Source organism: Ruditapes philippinarum, unplaced genomic scaffold (genome assembly GCF_026571515.1).
Source record: "Ruditapes philippinarum isolate M1 unplaced genomic scaffold, ASM2657151v2 ctg10087_1_1_1_1, whole genome shotgun sequence".
Lineage (NCBI taxonomy): Eukaryota > Metazoa > Mollusca > Bivalvia > Venerida > Veneridae > Ruditapes > Ruditapes philippinarum.
The window spans coordinates 88,745-111,450 of NW_026855257.1; the positions used below are offsets into that span (position 1 = coordinate 88,745).

A 22,706-nucleotide genomic window follows, 5' to 3' on the forward strand; every position below is an offset into this window, starting at 1 on the left:
TCTAAAAAATCAAAATCATGATCTCAAAATATCATATGGAGAAATTCAAAAACCTCAAGAAGACGCAGAGTTATATAGCTGTAAAATAGTGTAAGGATAATGGTCCTGAGCAGAAAGGTGAAAATACTACTGACTTGGTCATAGATGTTGCTAAGAAAACAGGAGCTGAAATATGAATGAATGATATTGACAACTGTCATAGAGTAGGGCCCGTTAGTAAAGAAAAAACAAGAGACATTATAGAGTTCACCTGATATAGAGCAAGAACCCAATTCATCAAAGGTAGAAAATCTCTAAGAGAAAAGAAAGAAAATATCTTTAAAAATGAAGCTTTAACAAAGTTCAGATCTGACCTAGCAAGGAATGCTAGGCTTATGAAGAGAGACCCAACTACAAATATGAAAGAAACATGGACCTTCAAACAGGAAATTAACAGTTTCATTCTAGAAAGATGCATTTTGATAAGAGGGCATTCGATCAACACAGGTCCACTATGTATACGAAGTAAATTCTATGGTGGAATTTGAATATATTCCAATAGGACTTAACTATAAAGTGTATAAAGCTATAGATCTGCTGTTTGTAGCTTGCAAAGGTGTTTGTTTATTTTTGAAAAATGATAATCCCGAAATACCTTTATGAAAGAAATGTGTATGACTTTGTTCTTCAAAGCGTTTTTTTTCTTAAATCGAAGTCACTGCTGAAAGGCCGAAATCTTACTAAAACTTAGAGCATATTACTTTGTTCAGCGGAACATTTTATTCTGTTAACGCACAGTATTCGACATGACTATGTGTTATAACAGAAACATTTTATGTTGAATTATTTGCGAAGATCTACCTTAAGATTATGGAAACAACATATTAATTGGACCGTTTTGCAAACGTTTTGCATGAAATATAGCTTTACATCCTTTTATCTGATTGTATAAGTGTCCCTCTCATTGGCATTTAATTTATAGGTATTTAAAGTATATATATCACCTAAAATCATGTTAATTCCGAAACTTTAGATTTAATTATTATAGTTAAAGGTCTCTATAGACTTCGATGCTTCAATACTTTAATTGTTTCAATAATCATTTTGTTTTTAAAGACAACTTCCTGTTTTACCAAATTACCTCATTTACGTAATTTACTTGATCTTTATCCCGTTTTGAAGATTTCGGTTTCCACTCTAACTAGCTTAATTTATCTTTTCAATATGGTTCAAAAGAATTATTATCATACACATGTAATTTATATTACACTTTTGTATTTTATTAACGTTGTAAATATTTATGTTAAATTACAATCATTGAGCTTGTTTGGATAACACCTTTGCATTTTATGTGCTTTATAGATATCTGTTTCCACACATTTTGTAATTATCTGCTAAAATTACAATAACAGAGCTCGTTTGGATAAAAAAAAAAAAAAAAAAAAAAAAAAACAGAAAAAACGGAAATAGCTTCATATAAGTATTTCTGCGAGGAAGTGCTTCACCTATGATTGATATCCCGATAATACGAGTGATGCGTATGTTTTTAATTTGCTTAAAAACTAGTTCTAAAGAAATATGCATAAACTCATTTTTTACTGTAATATATGTGACTGTTTTATGAAGGGAAGGGAAATTAAACATATACATATGTAGTAAGTTGAAATCAATATTAGGCACATTAAGTTATTATGTTTTACATATTAATGAACAGAACAAAACATATATTATATTTTGAATTAAGCATATACAGCTCATCTTCATATATAACAATGTATACATGCATGAATATTTAAATGGTTAAGCATATCAATAAATAAACTGGTGAGAGTGTAATACAACACATGACATATAGACAATCCTTATATAACTTTAAACATTACAACAGAGGTGGTCATATTTATTGCCTGGCATTCAATGAATCAAACTCTTAATTTAAATGCTTTATTACAATATACTGTATAACTAATTTTGTTTACACTCACTTCCTGTCTGAAGTCAGCCATACTAGACAATTAAACATATTACAGTTTCTTGCAAAGTAGTTGGATATATATACTGTATCCTAAGAGAATCGTAAAAATATCAAATCAATATAAAGTGATAGTCATCTTCGATGTCATAATTGTTGCAAATAAAATATTTTTGGTCACTTCTATCAATATTGTTATGTCAACCTGTTTCTATGAATAAATTGTGAGATGATAATCTGAGTTTAGCCAAAGTACTTCCTATTTCTTAAGAGTCAACAATGTTTAGATATTTAGACCTCATAAAATCGGTTTCAATATGTTTATACAAAAACGAAGAAGAACAAATATATACACTAGAATGCTAATTTGTAATAAAAGTATCTTCTTAAACGACCATGTAACATTGGTATAAATATATCAAGCTTAACTGTTTCTGGATTCAATCCCACACCATTAAATCCCGCACTTTGCAAAAGTGCTTTGACTTAAGATGCATCTAAAGTGACATTATGTCCATCCAAGGGTATATAGTGGGTAAACAGGTGAAAGTCAAAATAAATTTTCTTTTTGCGACCATTCCTTCTAATTTAATAGTTGAATTTGCATGGACAATGAATAACTCACGGGTTCCAAGGAAAGTTTTTATAAATATCTATCGGATTTTACCAATAATGTTCAAATTTATAAGAGTTGACAGTCTGTTTATATTATTTTGTAATATATTGTCATTTCAGCTCAAAATGACAACGGAAATATGATCATAATGTCACTTTAAGTAATATGATTTGACAGTGAGTCAGTGCAGTTGTACTAATGGTAAATATTTAATGCATGAATAACGTTGTAAATAGTTGAAGGCAAAGTAAAAGATAATTGATTATGACATTAATATAAAGACGAAAAGATGCTTACTCATAAGCTACGCGTCCCATTCGTACAATAAAATGCACTTTTGTTAACGATTTAGTGGTATATCTATAATGATAAACAGGAAAGGTAATATTTTTTTGTAATATTAATATAAATACTGCATCTAAATTTCGATGATGGGATGCCATCTCTAATTTGTGTCAGCTTGTATTGAAACACTAGTATGTATGTATTCTAGGTTTAATGAGGGTCCCTGCGCCCTTTCAGGCACTGTGACATATCACCATTTAAGTCTTTGCTAAAAGGTGACATATAAATTTTGAATTCTGTATTTCACTGAATGATGTTAAATATGAATGCAAGTCGAATTAGTATCATTCCATGAATTACTGAATACAAAATTGATAGGTTACCTTTTGGTAGATAATAACATTTAAGGGCATGAATGGTGAAATGTTCGGGTCCGTAAATTGAAACACTAGATTCAATAAAGGAATTTTTATAGTGTTACGAGTGAGACATACACCAACACGTGTTTCAGCAAAATAAAAAAAATATACGAGAAAACCAAAGAAACAAAATAGATACGACGTTAAACCACGTTGAACAAAAACAATTTTATGATAAGACAAATTTGTTGTGCCCTGATTATTGAACTACAAAGTTGGTTTTTGTTAAAAGTAATATTATTTTGTGTTTAAACTTATATTTTCTGTATTTTATGATTGGTGCACTTATACTGAATCTAACTGTAATTGTGAACGTAAACATATTTTGATGGCAAAAACTCTTTTTGATAAATTAAGTTATTTTGTTCCGGAATGACATAGCGCTGTTTTTATCAACAGAATGTGCTTTTTCCTCGTTGTCAATGAAAACATCTATAAAAAATTGTTTTAAATTAATCATTAGTCATATAATTTCTTTTTATACACCTTTATATTTAATATAATACATAAACTTCTAAATATCTACATAGCTTATAAACATGCAAACAAAAAATCCTGCTTAGTTACATAAAAAATAAAACTATGTAATAGCCGAACTACTGTCTTCACGAATGATTGTATAGCAAGAACGGATGAATACTAAATGCGTAAAATTGTAGTAAAGTGATATGACTTGAATAAATGTAAAATAATACATATAATGTATGTAAAAGTCGTGACTATATAAAAGGCCACTATCCGCAATTATTCTGCTGTCCGAAAACGACCGAATAATATTCAGTTACAGCTGTTCCTAAACACTTATTCAAAATTGAATGTAATATTATGTGTCTTCTGTGTGCACAATTTTACTGACTTTAATGGTTAATAATAAAACAACGGAAAAGTGAAAATACAGAAGAAAACTATAACATCTGTATCTAAACACAGAAGCAGAAGTTCCTCTTCTAAGAGAAAAGTGTCCTCCCCTGAGGACAACAAAATTTTTGAAAAGAAATACAGACAGACATTAAGGGTAGTAAGGAATCTGACATAAAGCAAATCCTCGTAACATAACTTTTTCAAACTCTAAAATGGAAGGTAGTGACACAATTGTAGAACAAAATGACAGCATACAATATGGAATGCAAGGTATTAGTGGAATACTCCATTCCCAGATACAGCTTATGCCTATGCCAATGTTTTCTCAAATGTTTAATTTGTGATCTCCACATGTTACCCATCTCATTGTATCACCAATGGGATCAGCTGTAGTAACTACAAACCTAACTGACCAATATAGTTTGAAAATAGCATCTGTGATCAAAGATATTTTCAGGGAAAAAAATGCAATGGTCACTGTAAAAGTTAATTGATCACCAGCAGAAAGGAGAAAGGAAATGATAAATCTAAAAAACAAAATCATGATCTCAAAATGTCAAATGGAGAAATGAAAAAATATCAAGAAGAAGCAGAGCAATTTTGCACTAAAATAGTGTAAGGATAATAATGTTCCTGAGCAGAAAGGTGAAAATACTACTAACTTAGTCATAGATGTTGCAAAGAAAACTGGAACCGAAACATCAATGAATGATATTAACAACTGTAATAGAGTAGGGCCCCTTAGTAAAGAAGAAACAAGAGACATTATAGTTAAGTTCACCTCATATAGAGCAATAACCCAAATTCATCAAAGGTAGAACATCTCTTAGAGACAAGACGAAAATATCTATGTAAATGAAAACTTAGCAAAGTTCAGATCTGACCAAGCAAGGAATGCTAGACTTATGAAGAGAGACCCAAATACAAATATGAAATAAACATGGACCTTTAAACAGGAAATTGACAGTTTCATTCTAGAAGTAGATGCATTTTGATAACAGTGCATTCAATCAACACAGGTCCACTATGTATACGAAGTAAATTCTATGGTGGGATTTGAATATCGTCCAATAGGACTTTACTAAAAAGTGTATAAAGCTATAGATCTCTGCGTGTCCAAAGGTGTTTGTGAAAATGATTGCAAATCATTTTTTTTTTTTTTTTTTTTTTTTTTTTTTATGAGATGTGTATGACTTTGTTTCTTTAAAAAACGTTTTTTTTCTTAAAACGGAAACTGCTGAAAGGCAAAAAGATTAAAATCTTACTTAAAAAACCTAGGAAGCATATAACTTTTGTTCATCGGAAACATTTTTTAATTTCTGGTTTACGCACAATATAACATGACTTTGTTTTATAGAAACATTATATGTTGGCAATTTTCCTCGCGAAGATCTCCCATAAAGGATTTTTGGGGAAGAAAATATAATTGAACCCGGGGTTTTATAAATTTTTTACAAACGTTTTTTCAAGATATAGGCCCTTTACCTAAATTTAAAATCTGATTCCTCTCACTTGCATATAATAATAGGTATTGGAAAGGTATTACCGAACCCTAAATAATTTGTTAACGTGTGTCGGATTAAATTTTTAGATTTTTAATCATTTTTTGGAGTGAAAGGTTCTTTATAAATCTTCCCGGAATTTTTTTAAAATAAATTACTTTAAATTTTGTAAAAATTAATCCATTTGATTGTATAAGACCAATTTTCCTGTTTTACATTAATTACCTCTTTCCAGGCGATTTATACACCTTTGGATCCCTTTATAAAATTTTTTGTTTTGGATCTAGGCCTCTCTTAAACTAGCAAAAAAATTTACCTTTTGAATAGGTTCATAAAGAATTATTATTTCATGCCAGCCCAATTAGAATTTAAATAAATCAGCCCTTTTTTAGTTTTATTTTGCCTGGTAAATAATCAGTTGCCAAATTTTGAAATCATCAAAGCTCCTTTTGGATAAAAAATTTTGAAATTGCCCGGGTTTTTGGGGTTTAAGATTTTCTTTTTTCCCAACCATTTTTTTGAAATTACCCTCTAAAATTACAATCATCGGCCCCTTTTGGGATAAAAAAATTAACCCCCCAAAAACTGGAAAAGTTTCCCCCGGTATTTTTTTTTTTAAGGAATGGTTAACTTTTTTTAGAATCCCTGATAATATTTAGTGACCCCTATTTTTAAATTTAAACCAAAGGGCTAATAAGAAAAATTTTGAAATTGAAATATTTGTAAATTTTTTAAAGGGAAACGAAAAAAAAATACTGTAGTAAAAAAATAAATTTTAATTGGGCCCACTTTTGAGTTTTTAATGTTTAAACTTTGGGGTTTTAAAATTCTAAACTTTATTTTTTTAAAAAAAAAACCAAAGAACAACATAGATTTTTTTTCCCTTTCCCTTTCCCAAAACCCTTATCAAAAAAAAATAATGGTTTAACTTTTTTTTAAAAAGTTTCCATGAGTTTAAAAAACCCGGGACGTCTGAAAAGGCAAAAAAATGGCATGAAAAATTTTTTTTTCCCCATGTAATGAAAATCCCCTTTAAAAACCATAAAATTTTAAACAAAAACGGGGCCCAAAAATCCCTTTTTAACCCGGGACATAAAATTTATGTTTTTAAATTTGTTTTTTGGGGGTTTTTAAAAAACCCCGGAAAAAATTGAAAACGGGATGAAAGGAATAAAAATTGGCCTAAAAATTAAAAATTTTTGATTTTTTTTAAATTTTTAATTTGGCCCCCGTTTTAAACCCCCCTTGAAAACCTTTCCCCTGTTGCGCGGGTCATGAAAATTATTTTAAGGTTATTAGCACGGGGAAAGGGGGTTTGGAAAAAAGGGGTTTTGTTTTGTTTTTTAAAAATTCTTTTTGGAATGAATCTTTTGGGAAAATTTTTCCTTTTAAATAAAAAAACCCATGGGCAAAATATCCTTTTTTGGTTACCCTTTAAAAAAAACTTTTTGGAATTGTTCTTTTATAAAATGGGACATTTTTTTAATTTTGGGTAAAATTTGGCGGGGAATGAAAAGGTTGAAAAAGGGTGAAAAATTTAATTGTGAATTTGAAAAAAGTTTAAAAAGGCCCAAAGAAAAAAAAGTTTAATGTTTTTAAAATTTGATAAATGAAAAAAAGATGTTAACTAATCGGGCCTTCAAAAAACCGTGCCCAATTCGTACAAAAAATGCCCTTTGTTAGGGAAAAATTTTTTTAAATTTTTAAATTAAATAAAACCAAAAAGGGTAAAAAAATTTTTGGAATTTTTACATAAAAAACTGCATCAAAAATTTTATTCAAAATGAATTTGTTTGGATATGGATCCCCATCTCAAAATTTTGCCCCAGCCCTGTTTTGAAAATTTGGTTTGGGAATAAAGGAAAAATTTGGGAGAAAATAAACCAAAAAAACAATCGTTTCAGTTTAAAAAATAATATACCAAAAACTTAAAAAAACCAGAATAAAATAGGGGAGGGTTAAAACCGAGTTAAAGAAATAAAAATTTTAAAACCAAAGGGAATATTTTCCCCCAAATTTTGGGAAATTTTTTTTAAATAATTTTTTTGGGTTTTTGGGGGAAAGGCGCCAAATTTCCCTGAATATTACGGGGAAATTTTGTAAAAAGGGAACCATTTTTTTTGGGAAAAATTTTGGGAAAAAAAAAAAAATTTTTTAAAAAATAAAAATTTTTAAAAGAATTTTTTGGGAAAAAACCCAAAAGGGGGGTAATTTACCCAATTTAAAAAATTGGATTCCAAGAAATTCAAAAAAAAAATTTTAAATAAATTTCCCTTGAAACCATTTACCCCAACCTTAAAAAATTAACTAAAAATTTGGTTCTTTTTTTATTAAAAGGATAAAGGAATTTGTTTTTGAAAAATTTCCAAATTAGCGCATTTCCCCTTTTTAAAATTAACACTTAACCAAACCCATTTTAAATAACATAAATTTTTAAAAATTTTTATTTTTTTTCAGGGGTTTTTTATAAAAAAACAGGGCAAATATTAAAAAATTTCCCAATTTAAATTTTAAAAGTTTTGTTTTTTTAAAAATAAATTTAAACCCAATAAATTTATCAAATTTTATTAAACAAAGTTAAAAAAAACCCAAATGGTTTTTTGAAAATTTAAAATTTGGGGGGCACTAAAAAAATTGGTTTTTTTTTCCGGGAAAAACCTTTTCTTTTTAAATGTTTTTTTTTTTTTTTTGTTATTTTTTTTGCTTTTTTTCCAAAATCCCTAAGATATGCAAAAAATTTATAATGTCAACCCTAGGGACTTTTTGTGATTGCCGCTTAAAATATATAAAAAATAAAAAATGAAATATAAAATCAAAAAATGTTGTAAAAAAAATTAAGGGGGTTTTATAAAAAATTTTAAAATAAGTTTTAAAATTTTCATCCCGTTTTTTGCATAAAAAATTTAAAGGGAAAAAAAAGGGTTCCAAAATAAAACTAAATTTTAAAAAAGTTTTCTTGTTTTTTTTAAAGGTTTAAGGTAAATTTTCCGGTTTTTCCTTTATAAAAATCCAAAAACCCCAAAAAAAAAACACAAAAAAAAATTTTAAAAATTCCTTTTTTCCCTACCCAAGTCAATTTTTTTCAAAAAATTTGGGGGCCAATTTAAATTTTTCCGTTTTTTATAAAAAGTTTTTTCACTGGGAAAGGTTGAAAAAAACAAAAGTTTTTAAAAAAAGGCGAAAAAAATGTCATTTTTTAAAATAAAAAACATTTACAATTAATAAAAACCAACTTTAAAAAGATTATCCCCAAAATTTAATAAAAAAAAGATGCTTTTGAGTTTTTTTTAAACCAATTCCAAATTTTTTTTTTCAATTGCACCCCGGGTTTATAAGGAAGATACATTTTTGAAATTTAAATATAATAAAGGGGGTTTAACTTTTTTAAATTATTTTTAAACCCAGAATTTTTTGGGGGGGTATTTTTCTATTTTTTAAGGAAATTTTCCCAAAAAGGTTTGTTACAATCCAAATTTTTTTCCCCCGGAAATACTTAATTCTTTAAAACGGAAAAGGGGGGTTTAACCACCTTTGAAAAAACCGGCCTAAACTTTAAAAAAGATTTTTTGGTTAACCCAAAATTTTTTTTCAGGGTTTCAAAATTTTCAAAATATAAATTGCCAAAATAAAATTTTTGGGGTCAATATTTTAAAGGGTTTAACAAGAATTTTTTATAAAAAAATTTTACTAAAAAATTTAAAAACCATTTATTAAAATAAAGGGAGGTAATTTTTTTCCCCGAAATTTAAAATTTTATTTTTTCCCTAAAAAAAATTTTTTTTCCGGGGTTCAAAATTTTCCCAATAAAAAAAATAAAATGTTTTTATAAATTTTTTAGGAATTAAAATTTAATGGTGACTATTTCAATACCCTTTTTCCCCAAAAAAAAGTTTTTTCGATGGGTTTTGAAAATTTGTTTTATTTTGAATTAATTTTAATAAAAACATTTTTTAAAAATTTTTTTTTTTGCAAGTGTGGTAACGGGAAACCCCAAGTAACCAAAAAACCCCCACAAACACCAGGATTTTTTTAAAAGCGGAAATAAATTTTTTTTTAAAATAACGGGGTAAGCCAAATTTTTTTGTTTTAAATTTCCCTTTACCCTTATTTTCCCGGAACGGAAAAACAAATTTTCCCCAAAACGATTTTAAATTTTTCCCATAATGAAGATAAAACCAAAGGATTTCAATTCATTCCGGGGAAACCTTTTAAACCCCCCCAAGGGATATGACGCAGAAAAGGGTTTTTGGAAAATTTTTGGGTAGTATTTAAATTTTTAAAAAGGGCAAAAATGTAAAAACAAATTAAAGAAAAAACACACTGTACAGGGCACAAAAATTAAGTCTTTTGCAATACGCACACTTTGGGGGGAATTTTGGGAAACCTTGTTAAAGGGGGTTATTTGGCAAAAAACATTGAGAAATCCCTTTTCCCTTTTAAAATGTTTTTGAGGGCCCTTACACATTTTTAAAATTTTATGTTAAAAGAAAAATAAAAGGGAACAGGGGGCCCCGGGGGAATTGGGAAAATGGTTAAAGGGGTTGGGAAACTTACTTGTGTCAAAATTACAACCAAATTTCCAAGGATAAAAACCCAACTTTTTTTTATAAAAGGGACAAGGGCTTTGGGTTAGATAAGGGTTCCCCTTTTCCTTTTTGGGGGCAGTGCCCAGGCTTTTAATTTAAAACCAAACCCAAAAACCCGGGGTTCAACTAAAAACCAAATGTTAAAAAAAAATTTTTTTATTTAAAAATTTTTTGGGTTTGCCCATAAAGGGGCGAAGAAAAAGGGTTCTAAAACCCCCAAGCAAATTATATTTTAAATTTTTAAAAAAGCCAAGGGAAGTTTGGACCCCCAAAACGAAAATTTGGGAACACCCAAAACAAATTCCCAATTACGGGGGCTTTTATTTCAGCCCAAGATTTGTTTTTTCAAATTCAAAAAAAATTCGTTGGCCCAGGGGCTAAAAGGGGGCTAAACCAATATTTCCCGACACAAAAATTTAAAATTGGGTTCCCCAAAGCATGTAAAGGAAAAACGTGTAAAATACCTGTGTTTACGTCTCCGGGGAAATGTTAACAATCAAAATAAAATTTAAAGTTTTCCCGGGCTAAACACAAAAACACTAAAATTAAAACAAAACGGGATTTAAAACAACGTTCCAAACTTTTAGTTTTTTTTAGTAAAGGCACGAAATGAATTTATGTCAAAAAACAAAAAAAGACATTTTAATCTTTTTAAAAAATTTTTTTTCCCTTATTTTTCTATTTTTAAAAGGGAAAAAACCATTTTCAATGAAAATGGGTGACTATCCCCGGGGAAAATAAAAAGATGCCAATGCGGGGCGTTTTTTTCCCTCAGATAAAAAAAAGGGTTTCCCATTTTTTAAAAAATTGAAAAATCTTTGGGGTTGTTTCTATCTTTAACTAAACAAACGTTAAAATCCCCCCAACGCGTCTACTGAAACATGATTTTAATTTCTTTTTTTTGTGAAAAATTTCATTTTTTCCAATTGTTCGACAAAAATTATCCCTATTTTTTTTAAAATAAGGCTTTGTTGTGTAATGATTTTGTAAAAAACCCGATACTACTGTTTTTTAAAAGGTAACGTCATGTAAAAACAAAACCCAGGAAAAGTAACATCGAGTTTAGAAATACTCGGGAAAAATAAAACCCAAAATTTAAATGCCTTTTTCAGATTTTAAAATTTCCCCATAACCTAATCAACACAACACGAATTTTTCTCTTAATTTTCAATATATATTCCTGTTACTGCTAAAGATTAAAAAGTTTTTCATCAAAACAACGATTTCTAATATATAATTATGGGAGCAGACTTTCGTTACTCAAACATTTTACTTTTGGGTAAAAGTGTAAGCAATAACAGCCCGGGGTGCAATTGTCTTTGAATAAAAGCCCTAGGGGAAATTTTTTAAAAGTTCCCAGTAAAACATTTTTCAAATTTATAAAATTAAATTAGATACTTGGGTAAAATTTTCCAAATTTGGAAAATCCCAGTATATGAATATTTGGGAAAAGGGGATTTTAATTAATTTAAAAACATTTTGCCCATGAAAAAAAAATGTTTCTGAGCATGAGTTTTGTTTTAAGGGAAAATTTGTTAGAGTGTCTTTAATGCATCTATGCCCTTTAAACTAAATTATTTTTCTTTTTTTATTGGTCCCTTTTTAAAACATATGAAAAGATGCTTTTTTATTGCTTTGGGAAAGGGAAAATCGGTTTAATAAATGACATTTCAACAGGTTAACCCCAAAAACCCCAAAGCCCTTTAAAAGAATTAAAACAGTACTTTTTTTTTTTTTTTCCCCCTGTCCCTTTAAAAATTTTTTAATCAAAAGAAAAATAACTTTTGTTTTACCCTTTGCGCCGTATGAAAAAAACGTTCTTAAATAAAAAAACAGGCACTATATAAGGGTTTATTGGGGAAAAAACCAAATCACCAAAATCTGGAGGGAAATACCAAAAAAATGTATACTCCCTTTTGATATTGTCACTCCCCCTTTTTAAAAGTAAATTGGGCCCTCAAAAAGGGGTTTTATATTGAGTGAAATGGTAAAAATCATAATAAGTTTATTTTGGCCAAAAAAATCCTTTCAAATTTTTAAAAAATTTAAATTCGGGAAAAAACAATAAAAAACACACCCGATCCAAAAGAATTTCCTTTTTTAACCCCCTTTCTTTTAAAATTTCACGACTTTTAAAAAAGGGGCCTTTTTTACCCCCCTTTTGTTTGGGCTAAATGATGATAAATTGGCCCTTTTGGGCCCCCAAACTTGTTTTTGTTTAGAAATTTTTGGGTTAAAAAAAGGGGACCTCTTTTTCCCGGGCGGCCCCAACCCAAAAAAACATCGGGGGTTTCCAGAAAGGGGGTTCCCCCCTGTTTTGGGGGGTTTAAAGGGGGGGGGGTCCCCCCCAAAACGCCCAAGAAAATTTTTGGGGGCTTTTGAGAGGCCCGTAAAAGACCCCCCAAATTGATCCTTTGGGAACGGGGTAACCCCAACCCCCTGAAAAGCCCTTTGACCCTTTTCTCAAACCAAATTTAGAAGTTGCCAAACACTTTGAAATTTTAAATTTTTATGGAAAAAAACAACCTCCCCAAAATAAATGTTTTTTTGGGGGCAAATTTTGGGGGATGTCCCCCCGTTTTCCAATGGGAAAAGAAAATTTTTAAAACATGAAAAAGTTGTTTTCAAGGGGAATTTGGGCCCGTCCAAAAATTTGTTTCCCAAGTTTGATTAGTTGGGTTTAAACAGTTTTATAAGTAAAATAGCCAAATTTAACTTTGGGGAAGGGGGGACTTTCAATGGGAAAACAGGCCCCTTTTTCCAAAAATGCTCCATGAAGAAGGATTTTTTAGATCACGAGTGCTATTAATTACTTTGATGACATTGATTTTATAAAATTGAAAACAAATATGTCAAACTTTAAGTTATTTTGAGTTATACCTGAATAGTCCACGTCGGCATAGTGTCACTTTAATACAGTCTGCATTGTTGGAAAATATTGTGAATTGGGTATGAGTGCGATAATTAAAAGGACCGGTGTCATTCAATTGCTTTGAATTCTACATAAAGATCTTATAACATCCGTCATTTAAATAAAAACAAAACCCTAAAGAACAGTGTCTCTTATTCTTTAAATCTTGAAAGAAAATCATCAATTTTGCTACAGAGCCAAATCATTTTCCTAACCAAACAGTAGTCAATGAAAGTACGCACGCAATATCCTAAATAAAACTGAAGCTTGGGAATACTAGGTTATCATTAGTGGAAACAAAATATTTTCGCTTCATTTCAAGTTCACAGGAAATATGACAATAGCTGTGAAGTATATTCAGTCTTATTCAGTGTTATAAAGTGTTTATAATAGTAAATACGAATAGCTATGTAGTATTGAATATGATTGCCACATCAATATATCCGCTGATAGAAATACTTGAACAAATATATAACAATATAGTGTTTGAAATTATATTTTAACCAATAGAATTGTAATATTTCAAATGAACCATATTAATGAATTTACTTTGGTAAATTCAATAAGTTAAGCTGAGACGTTCATGGCCAATTTAATTTTGCAAGTGCTTACTATCAAACAATAACCTTTACATGCTAAAAGTGGAAAACTTTAAGTTTGGCAAAAAAGGGTAAAATTAAAACATTACACTCTCTTTGTGATTATGATAAAAATATCATATCAATATTAAGATTTGAATGTAATGTTACAATTGGTCATTATATTAATCGAGTAAATAGTGTTATTAGATTGGATTGGATGGTTTGCAACATAATATCACGGCAAATGCACTACTTACTGCATCAATTTTGATACGGATATAAACTACATGGACAATGTACTTAAGTTTGAATATAAAGTTTAAATGTTAAATTAATAAATGAATGAATAAATAAAAAAAGCAAATAAATAAATAAAAAAATAAATAAATAAAATAAATAAATAAAATAAATAAATAAATAAAAGAAAAATAAATAAGTAAAAGAAAAATAGATAAATAAATAAATAAAGTTGTCCAAACGGTTCTATTCAAAACGTAGCAGGCTTGGGTAAGTTGAGACCTCCTCCATGGGCAATAGTGGTATTTGCAAGCTACCGTTTACGCCTCATGGTGAAAGTTTTCACTATGCAATTCCATAAGCAATATATTAACCTAATGATATAATTACTATAGTCATTCCAAAATCGATTTTGATATTTCTTTTTTATTTTACAATAGTAAATTGGACTTTCATACATAAATAATAGAATATCTACTACAAAAAGAATCGCTTCAATAGAGGAAATAACGGTTAAAGTTTCGTAAGATCTACTACAGCGTAACAAATTGGTTCTATTCATTCACTATGTTCATTGGCTGTTAAGATATACCTAGAATATCTCGGGACGTTAAACTAGCTTTCTGTATCATTTGATTCCAAAACGTGTTCACGTGTGTGGCTTTCCATAATATTCTTTTAACTGTAGAATCTAAATAATGAAAGGATTCATTTCAGGAATATACCTATTATCAGAGAGCAATGGGATACGCTTTAGAAATAGATATAATGGAAAATCAATAAAACGCTCAAAATGGCATAATCTAATATGTCAAATGTTTAGTGCTATTTGGATTTAAATTTATTAAAATTTGATTCAATATTAAAACTTTCAAATGTTTCATACATGGAGAGGATGATATCAAAGTCAAACATCACAAATGTTGCCAATAAAACTCAGGCTGATATTTGTTTGGATTATAGTACACCTGACCTTACTGAAACTTCAAAGGTCCTTATTTACGGATTTCTTATAATTGTAATGGTATTAACAATTGCTTTAAATATTACTCTCATCGTTAAGATCAACTTGAATCCAAAACATAAATTATTCACTCGTTTTTTCCTGACATCTCTGGCATCAGTGGATTTATGTGTTGGACTGATTATAATGCCGTTCAATATAATGGACGGGTTGTATGACTTACGGCATTTATTCGGTTCTAAAACATGTGCTTTGTTAAACAGTGTGGACGTTATGCTGTCTACATCTTCTATTTTACATCTTAGCATCCTAACATACGAACGGTACATAGCACTATGCAAGACATTGTCTTATGGAATAAAATGTAATAAAAAATCAATGAAAATATTTTGTTGTCTTAATTGGATATTAGTGATAATTATCTCATTTGGAATCATTCTACCTGGATATCACGAAACAGGAATTGATTTTAGTGTGTTAAAATGTATTTATTCATCTGCAAATTCATGTGTACATGTGTTTGGTGTTTACTATGCAGTCATTAGTTCTGTAATATCATTTTTCCTACCAGGTGTACTGATTATTTGTTTCAATATTCGTGTTTTTAAGCATGTAAGGTTTCAAAGTCAGTACCGAAGGAATATACTAGGAATTAAAGTACGCCATAGAATTCGAACCGTAAGGCAGTCCCAGAGCATGCGCGTTGCGAGGACAATTGCTGTTCTAACTGGTTGTTTCTTTCTGTGTTGGTTACCATTTTTTACAGTCAATGTACTATCTGGATTTATCAATTACAAAATTCCATTCACATTTGAATTTATTGTACTGTGGTTAGGATATTGTAATTCAGCGATGAATCCATTACTTTATCTTCTACTCGAGGGCAAATCATGTATTGGAAAAAGCTGAAAAAACTCTTTGCAAATTACATGAAATATATATTAGATTTAATCATGAATTTTATTGTTAATATATTATTCTTTTATATAAAACTACATATATTCAACATAATCAAGATGCCAGGGCGAGGTGCAAATTTTAATACAATGATGCTTAAAAACTGAAATAAGATGTATGACCTATTTTGTTCAAAAACATTTTTTAGACTTGGTTGTTTTTTACAAATGTTTTGAAATCCTACTATGTATTTTGCAATACATTATTAAGCTTATACCTCAAAACGGCCATTATATTTATCATTAAAACATTTGGTTTTGAAACCATAATTTTGCAGGAGTTTGCAAAACTGAACAGATGTGCATGTTTGGAACACAAAAGAATTACAAAATTTTCAAAATACTGAGATTAATTTTATCATGATTTGATTTTGTTTGATATTTGACATTTCATTTAATGAAAATCAGTAATTTTGTTGTGTATCGTCAATATGGTATCTTATAATAATGCATGCCTTTTTCAACTCTCTTCAGGTTTAATTTTCATATTTTCCGCAACATCATTTTTATTTATCTACTTGTGATACCTTAGGGTGCAAAAGGTTTCAATGTGTTTTTGCTGTTGAAATACAATTTTCATAACATTTTTGCAAACACTTTTGATATTCTAAAGGTAGGACTTGCCTAGATCTTTATAAAAGTTATTTATATATTGAATAAAAGTCAATCGAATATTAAAATATTTATTTTTCTTACAGTTTTGCTTAAAGCATGCACAAATTTGAATGTCAAACTTCAGTACATTAAAGGTTTTTGAATGCTCAGTTCCCTGAAAACAATGACATCACCAGCTTTTGCGGTATTTCACCCTAACACTAAAATACAGGATTTTATAATCTGGGTGATTAAAATAAAAGAAAAAAGTTAGAGGAGTATATATTCCAACACATTAAGTGTTAATGATTGAATACCGCCTAAGCCGGTGCTAGAGGGCTTGAGGAATGTTGCACCTTTTCAGTATCCCTCACTGACACTTAAATCAAAGCGAGCCTGCTATGTTCATGTAATTTTCATAAAATCTTAATAAATCAAAATATAAAAGTCAAAAATTACAATTTTAACAAATAACATTCGTATTGCCAATAGTGTCATAAAAAAGTTTGAAAAGTATTTTTGGAGAAACAGTTTGCTCAATTAGATTTCTTTTCATGTACAGTTAATCCTGTATCTGTCGTGGCTGGCATTTAGCATGTTAATACTGTACTTGTCGTGCCTGGCATTTAGCACGATAAACTTTGTTTAATCATTATATGTGTTTGTAGTTTACTCCATCGATACTAATTATTCCCTTATTTACTTAAATTATATCTTTTTAAGCGTTTCAAACGATGGTAAACACGCCTTCTAAAAACCTACTTCACCGCCCTCGTATTTGATGTTCTCAGATGTTAATTTCAACAGATTTTCTGCTTGTAATTACAAGCTAACAATAAACAGTTATTGAACTCGTTTGTAAAGACTAATTTTGTTGTTTGAGAGGATATGGTTCATTTTCATCTGGTATAACGAGTTTACAAGAGGTACATATTTTCCACACTTGCTTTCATAACTTATTAAATTTAACATTATAGCATAAAAGACTGTTCAAGACGGGAAGAACTCAAGCACCCTTTGTGTATGTTACTTTTTTTAAAATTGTCTTCTGACGTTTTTTTTCTGTGATATGCAGACATCATAATCACTGTTCATCTTTCAAAATTCCATTTTGTTTAGTACCGCGTTTTTTTACTTGGTGACCATACACCACATTTTTATGGAAAGGCACGAACGAAATGTGAGTCGGACCGAGTCTGTGGCGTTTTCAATTTTTGTCGTTTTGGGTGCTCTTTGGCGAATTTCTTTTTCTCTGTTTTTATTTTCATTTAGTCTAAAAACCTAAAAACAAAGATTTAAGAGTAAAAAAAAATTGTATTCAGAATTATTATAACCCTAATTCCCTTTTTTATTTTGATCGAGACATAATCGCAAAAAAAAACATACTATCCCCTGCTATTTCTTCATGTTCACGTGTCATTGTAAGGAGAACGCTAGATAATTAAAAAGTGATTTAAAACTAATATAAAGCAACTATAATACTGAATTTTTTGTTTACAAAGATAAGTTTATAAAACGCTATCCCACCAAATAAGACCAAATACAACCTCACTTTGTTTAAACAAGTAATTTTGAAGTTAACAAGAACTGTCCCAAATCTTTTTGAAAGGTAAAACCATTAAATACCTCTCATTTTTACATATTTTATAACACAAAGGCGAAAGTATAAAAGATATTTTAAAATATATTTTTAGATTTTTCTTTGGCATGACATGAACTGAAATAATTTTCAAAATTTATCTACCATTTAATGTAGGTCTAATGACACCAAAATAAAATGTGTTTATGTTTCTTTTTTATTATATTTTGTACATTTTACCAGGGATCTCTGTCAGAAATAAAGAAATTGTATGTTCCAGATTTTCAGAGCTTAGTGGAGCTCTTTTAGATACTATGAAGGTTAAGCTGTTAACTGTTCATATTTAAGAATTCCATTTTGTTTAGTACGACATTTTTTCTTGACCATACACAACATTTTATGGAATGGCGGTAGGACCGAGCCTGCAGCGTTTTCGACTTTGTCGTTTTAGGTGCTCTCCTCAATAGCATTGTTATGAACGTTGATCTCCCTTGTTGACTTTTATTCTCATATCTCATGGTATGAATACATATGCATTTATGAAAAATACATTCAGTTTCTTTAAAACCACAACAAATATCTCAAATATGACATCTTCCGATGGATATTGCAAAAAATAGACTTAATAACAATATTTTTGTATTTACTTCAAAATTATAACATTAATCAAAGAAATTACAGTCGACCTATGCCGTCTTCTTGTATATATACTGTGCTTTCATTCGTGTTGGAAGTATATATTATCCAAACGGTTTCACCACTTTAATTGTTTGGATATTGTTTTGCATTAATAATGGATTAATGACCCGTCTGTTAATTTAAATATGTAGAATGATAAAGTAAAGCCCTCAAAGTTATTTCGGTGTTCAACAAGTCTGTGTCTCTTTTAACTTTTTATCATTGCGTCGTAATAAATTTAAAAAAGAATGAAATACAATCAAATGTTCCTTCTAGTTAAAAAAATCTATTCATTGTGACTTTAGTGTTGTTATATTTTTATGGTTCTTCTGGATCATTAAATGTGCTGGAATCAATGATCCCGAAGAACCAGAAAAATTTTCCAACACTGATTTCAAACATAATAGTACACATAAACATTAAAAAGTACATACATCCAGTTGAAATAAACAAGATCAACAAGGAAGGGCGGCATTCAATGAACGCAATACCCATAAAATACTTTCAAATCCAACAACACCCTCCACCCTCACAACCCCCCCCCCCCACAGTATTTCAAAAGGTCAATTTTGAAATAAGATGCAACATGTAAAATACAACCATAAGTATAACTTGAAGGTTACCAAATATATCCATAATAATCATATTACAAAGTATATACGTAAATCTTCCGTAAAATATGTAAATATGCTTTAAACAGTATCATTTTCACTATTGTTTTTGAAGTTTGTATAATATGATTTCTGCATAAAACACCACATGATATTATAACATGCCGCTTAAAATTAAAATGTGTAAAAGCAACAGTGTTTCATATTTCTCCAATCTTGCGAGAAATATCATCAATTATACAACAGTGGAAGACATTTTCCTAACAAAAGAAAACAGTTCATTAACGTCCTCACGCAATATTCCAAATAAAACTGTACAATGGGAATTCTTTGTTATCGTTATTTAAAACCAAAACGTTTTACTAAATTTCAAATTCACACAGGTGACATTGTTGATATTAAGAATTGTTCCCGTGTCTATAATAGCGAATAAAACTAAGTGCTAGGTGGCGTGAGAGATATTTGTGATTTTGTTTTCGGTTTTTCAAAGTGATCACCACATTTCTAGATTTTTATACAGAAAACCGGTTGTTTCGATTTTAATGTTTTGATGTTTTGTAACATTGCTAAAGGTCAACGTTCGTTTTATCTGTCGTTTAAGAGTATAAACTCAATCCCCGAGCATTTAAACACCAATATAAGACTTTACCCCCATTTTGACTAGAAAGTGCAGTGGACGCTATTATATATTGAATTAAGTAACAAAATGGATTGTTAATCATCAAAATTAATTTTTAAATCATTCCCATAACTATATGTAAACGACCAATAAAAAACTTTTTATGTTTTTACACAAATTTGACATCTGTCTTAATCATTAATGTTGTTTTAAACCATTTCCACACTACAGATGCCCCTTCTGTATTTAATAATTATTGACCATTTACAAGGGGGCGGTTCAAGCCGGGGATAGGGTCTGACCGCCAAGTGTGTGTATGGTCAAACTTTTTGTTATCCATGACTTTGTCGTTTTTTATTTAAGACTCATATTTTTTCCTTTTAAAGTTTAAGTCCTTTTTATGTTATTGTTTTAATAAATCAGTTTCAATTTAACTTTGACTGTTGCTATTGATTATTGAAATATTTGCAATAGAAACGGTTTTATTGCAAGTCTTTCAAATAATGGAACACATGCTTATTTAGCAGTGTTTAGCTTAATATATATATTTAAAATAATTAAAATTAAAGTTGGAATAATATGTTTTTAAATTACATTAATATAATTTGTTCTAGTTGAAACATTAATAAGTATCCATGCACATTAAATATTTCGACTTCTATAAAATTGAAGAATCACTATCTTTAAAAGTTAATGCATAATATCATTTGATGATATAAATTTTTGAAAAGAATTGTTAACAAAAATGCTGTTTTTGGTCAATCGTCATATGCAAGACATGTATGCAGCTCTTCAAAATTAGGTACTATTTCAATTATTACACAAAATGTTTTCTAAACATATTTAAATATCTCTTCCAAGTCAATTTCATTTAAAAATCTGATTCCAGTTCTTAAAAGTGAGTATGAACATTATCATATCAAGTTGCAATTGGCTCAACAATTACAGTCAAATGTCTAAGTTTTGATACAAAGAGAGCCGTGAAACCATTTTACTTTGCCACAAGAGGTAACTAGTTTCCTGTATAAATATAACTATTATATATTTTTTATATTTTCAACATGTGTAATATTATAATATCATTTTGACGTCGTGGCTTTATTAAGCTTGTTTCTTGCATACAATAGATACCAAGTTAAAATACAAAATAAAAATGTAAAATAAGAACACGGACACTATCATTATTATTAAGTTTTGTTATCCTTTGTAAGTACATCAAATATTGTATACTTTTTGCGAGTGTGAAGTCTGCATGTTGAATATAAAGCAACCGTAATGGATTGTTTCAAACAAGTTTGTTGTCAATAACACGGCAAAGATATTTCGTAACTATCTTACCAGGTTGTAAACAGCATTCTTATCCGAATAACTTATTTTAATACATTAAAAATGAATAAGTTCAGTGTAATATATCTTTAGTATCTATATTTATGATTTCGTGTTTACTGATACAAAAATGTTGGTTATACAACATAATTTAAAATAACAATTGCTTCTTACTAGTTGGAATTTTAAACACCAAATAAATCTGGCAATGCGAGATTCCTCAGGAGCAATGACAAATCAACAACAACAAAACAAACAGATAAGAATTGCAGATTCGGTTATATTTATTCTGTTCTTGGGGCGTCCGTGGCTGAGTGGTTAAGGTCGTTAACTTCAAACCACTTGCCCCTTAATTCTGTCATGTGAGGAAGCTATCCAGCTAGGTTAAGGGACGCCGATGGTTCTACTCAGGTACACATTCGTATTAAAAATATTTCCACTGGACCAGTGTCTAGTTTTAATGAAAACATAAAGAAATATTATTCTTTTCCAAATAACATAATAACTTTCCTATCTCAACTAAAGTTATTCAGAAACCAGAATAAACGTTACAACTTCAGTGTTATATTTTTCTGTCTCTCGGGATCATTGATTCCAGCACTTGAAAATTAAGTACCACGTAAGCAGGGGCTAGGGGCGTGAGGAATGTCTTTTCATTATCCTTCATGTAGGGACTCAACCAAACAGAGTATGCAGTTTCCATATAAAGTTGTTGTGATTAATGTTTCCGAGGGAATCACCTTCTTTTCCAGATTTTGTTACATACTTGCATTGTGTAAACTCTATCATTATAGTTATCCAGTGTTTTACTTGCGTCTCAGCCAATGCATTAGCGTATGTTTGTTATCGTAGACGTATATGAATGTAATTTTTGTAAAGCATATTATTAAATCATCTGTCTACCTAATATTAACAATAAAAATAAATACTACCAATATTTTCACTGAATTGATTCGACTTTAATGTATCGGAATTTGTTATTCTAATTTACACGTGACTTAATGACATCAGGTTAGATAAAGACCTTGTTTCAGATTATAGCATTCTGCTGATCTATTTTCAACACATAGATTACATATAAAGAAAAATTCCCTGCATAACTTGCAATATAAAGTAAAAAAGCATTTACATTAATGATAGGTAAATTGTGTTTAACGAAAATAAAATAGAAGAATTAACACTTATGATTGTACTCTTAATAATGAGAAGTAGATAATATAATAGATGATGAATAATATATAAAAATTCAAATCTAAGGAGAGTTGTAAAAGACATACAGTAGTACACGGAAAATAAAGAACCCACTTATATGACTATCATATGATAAATTGTGCATTCTCTAAACATTATTGTTTCAACTCTTAATCATTAGAAATTACTGTCAGAGTAGAGTGTAAGTAATATGTTGTTCAGGAAATAGATATAAAGTT

At 29.4% G+C, this 22,706-nt stretch overlaps 1 protein-coding gene across 1 annotated transcript; it reads left to right on the forward strand.

Moving 5' to 3' along the window:
• Positions 1–14,622: 14,622 nt before the first annotated feature.
• LOC132742661 (5-hydroxytryptamine receptor 4-like) lies at positions 14,623–16,488 on the forward strand. Its single transcript, XM_060731129.1, has one exon. The coding sequence runs from the start codon at positions 14,836–14,838 to the stop codon at positions 15,820–15,822; it is 987 nt and encodes a 328-aa protein (XP_060587112.1). The 5' UTR covers positions 14,623–14,835; the 3' UTR covers positions 15,823–16,488.
• Positions 16,489–22,706: the final 6,218 nt, after the last annotated feature.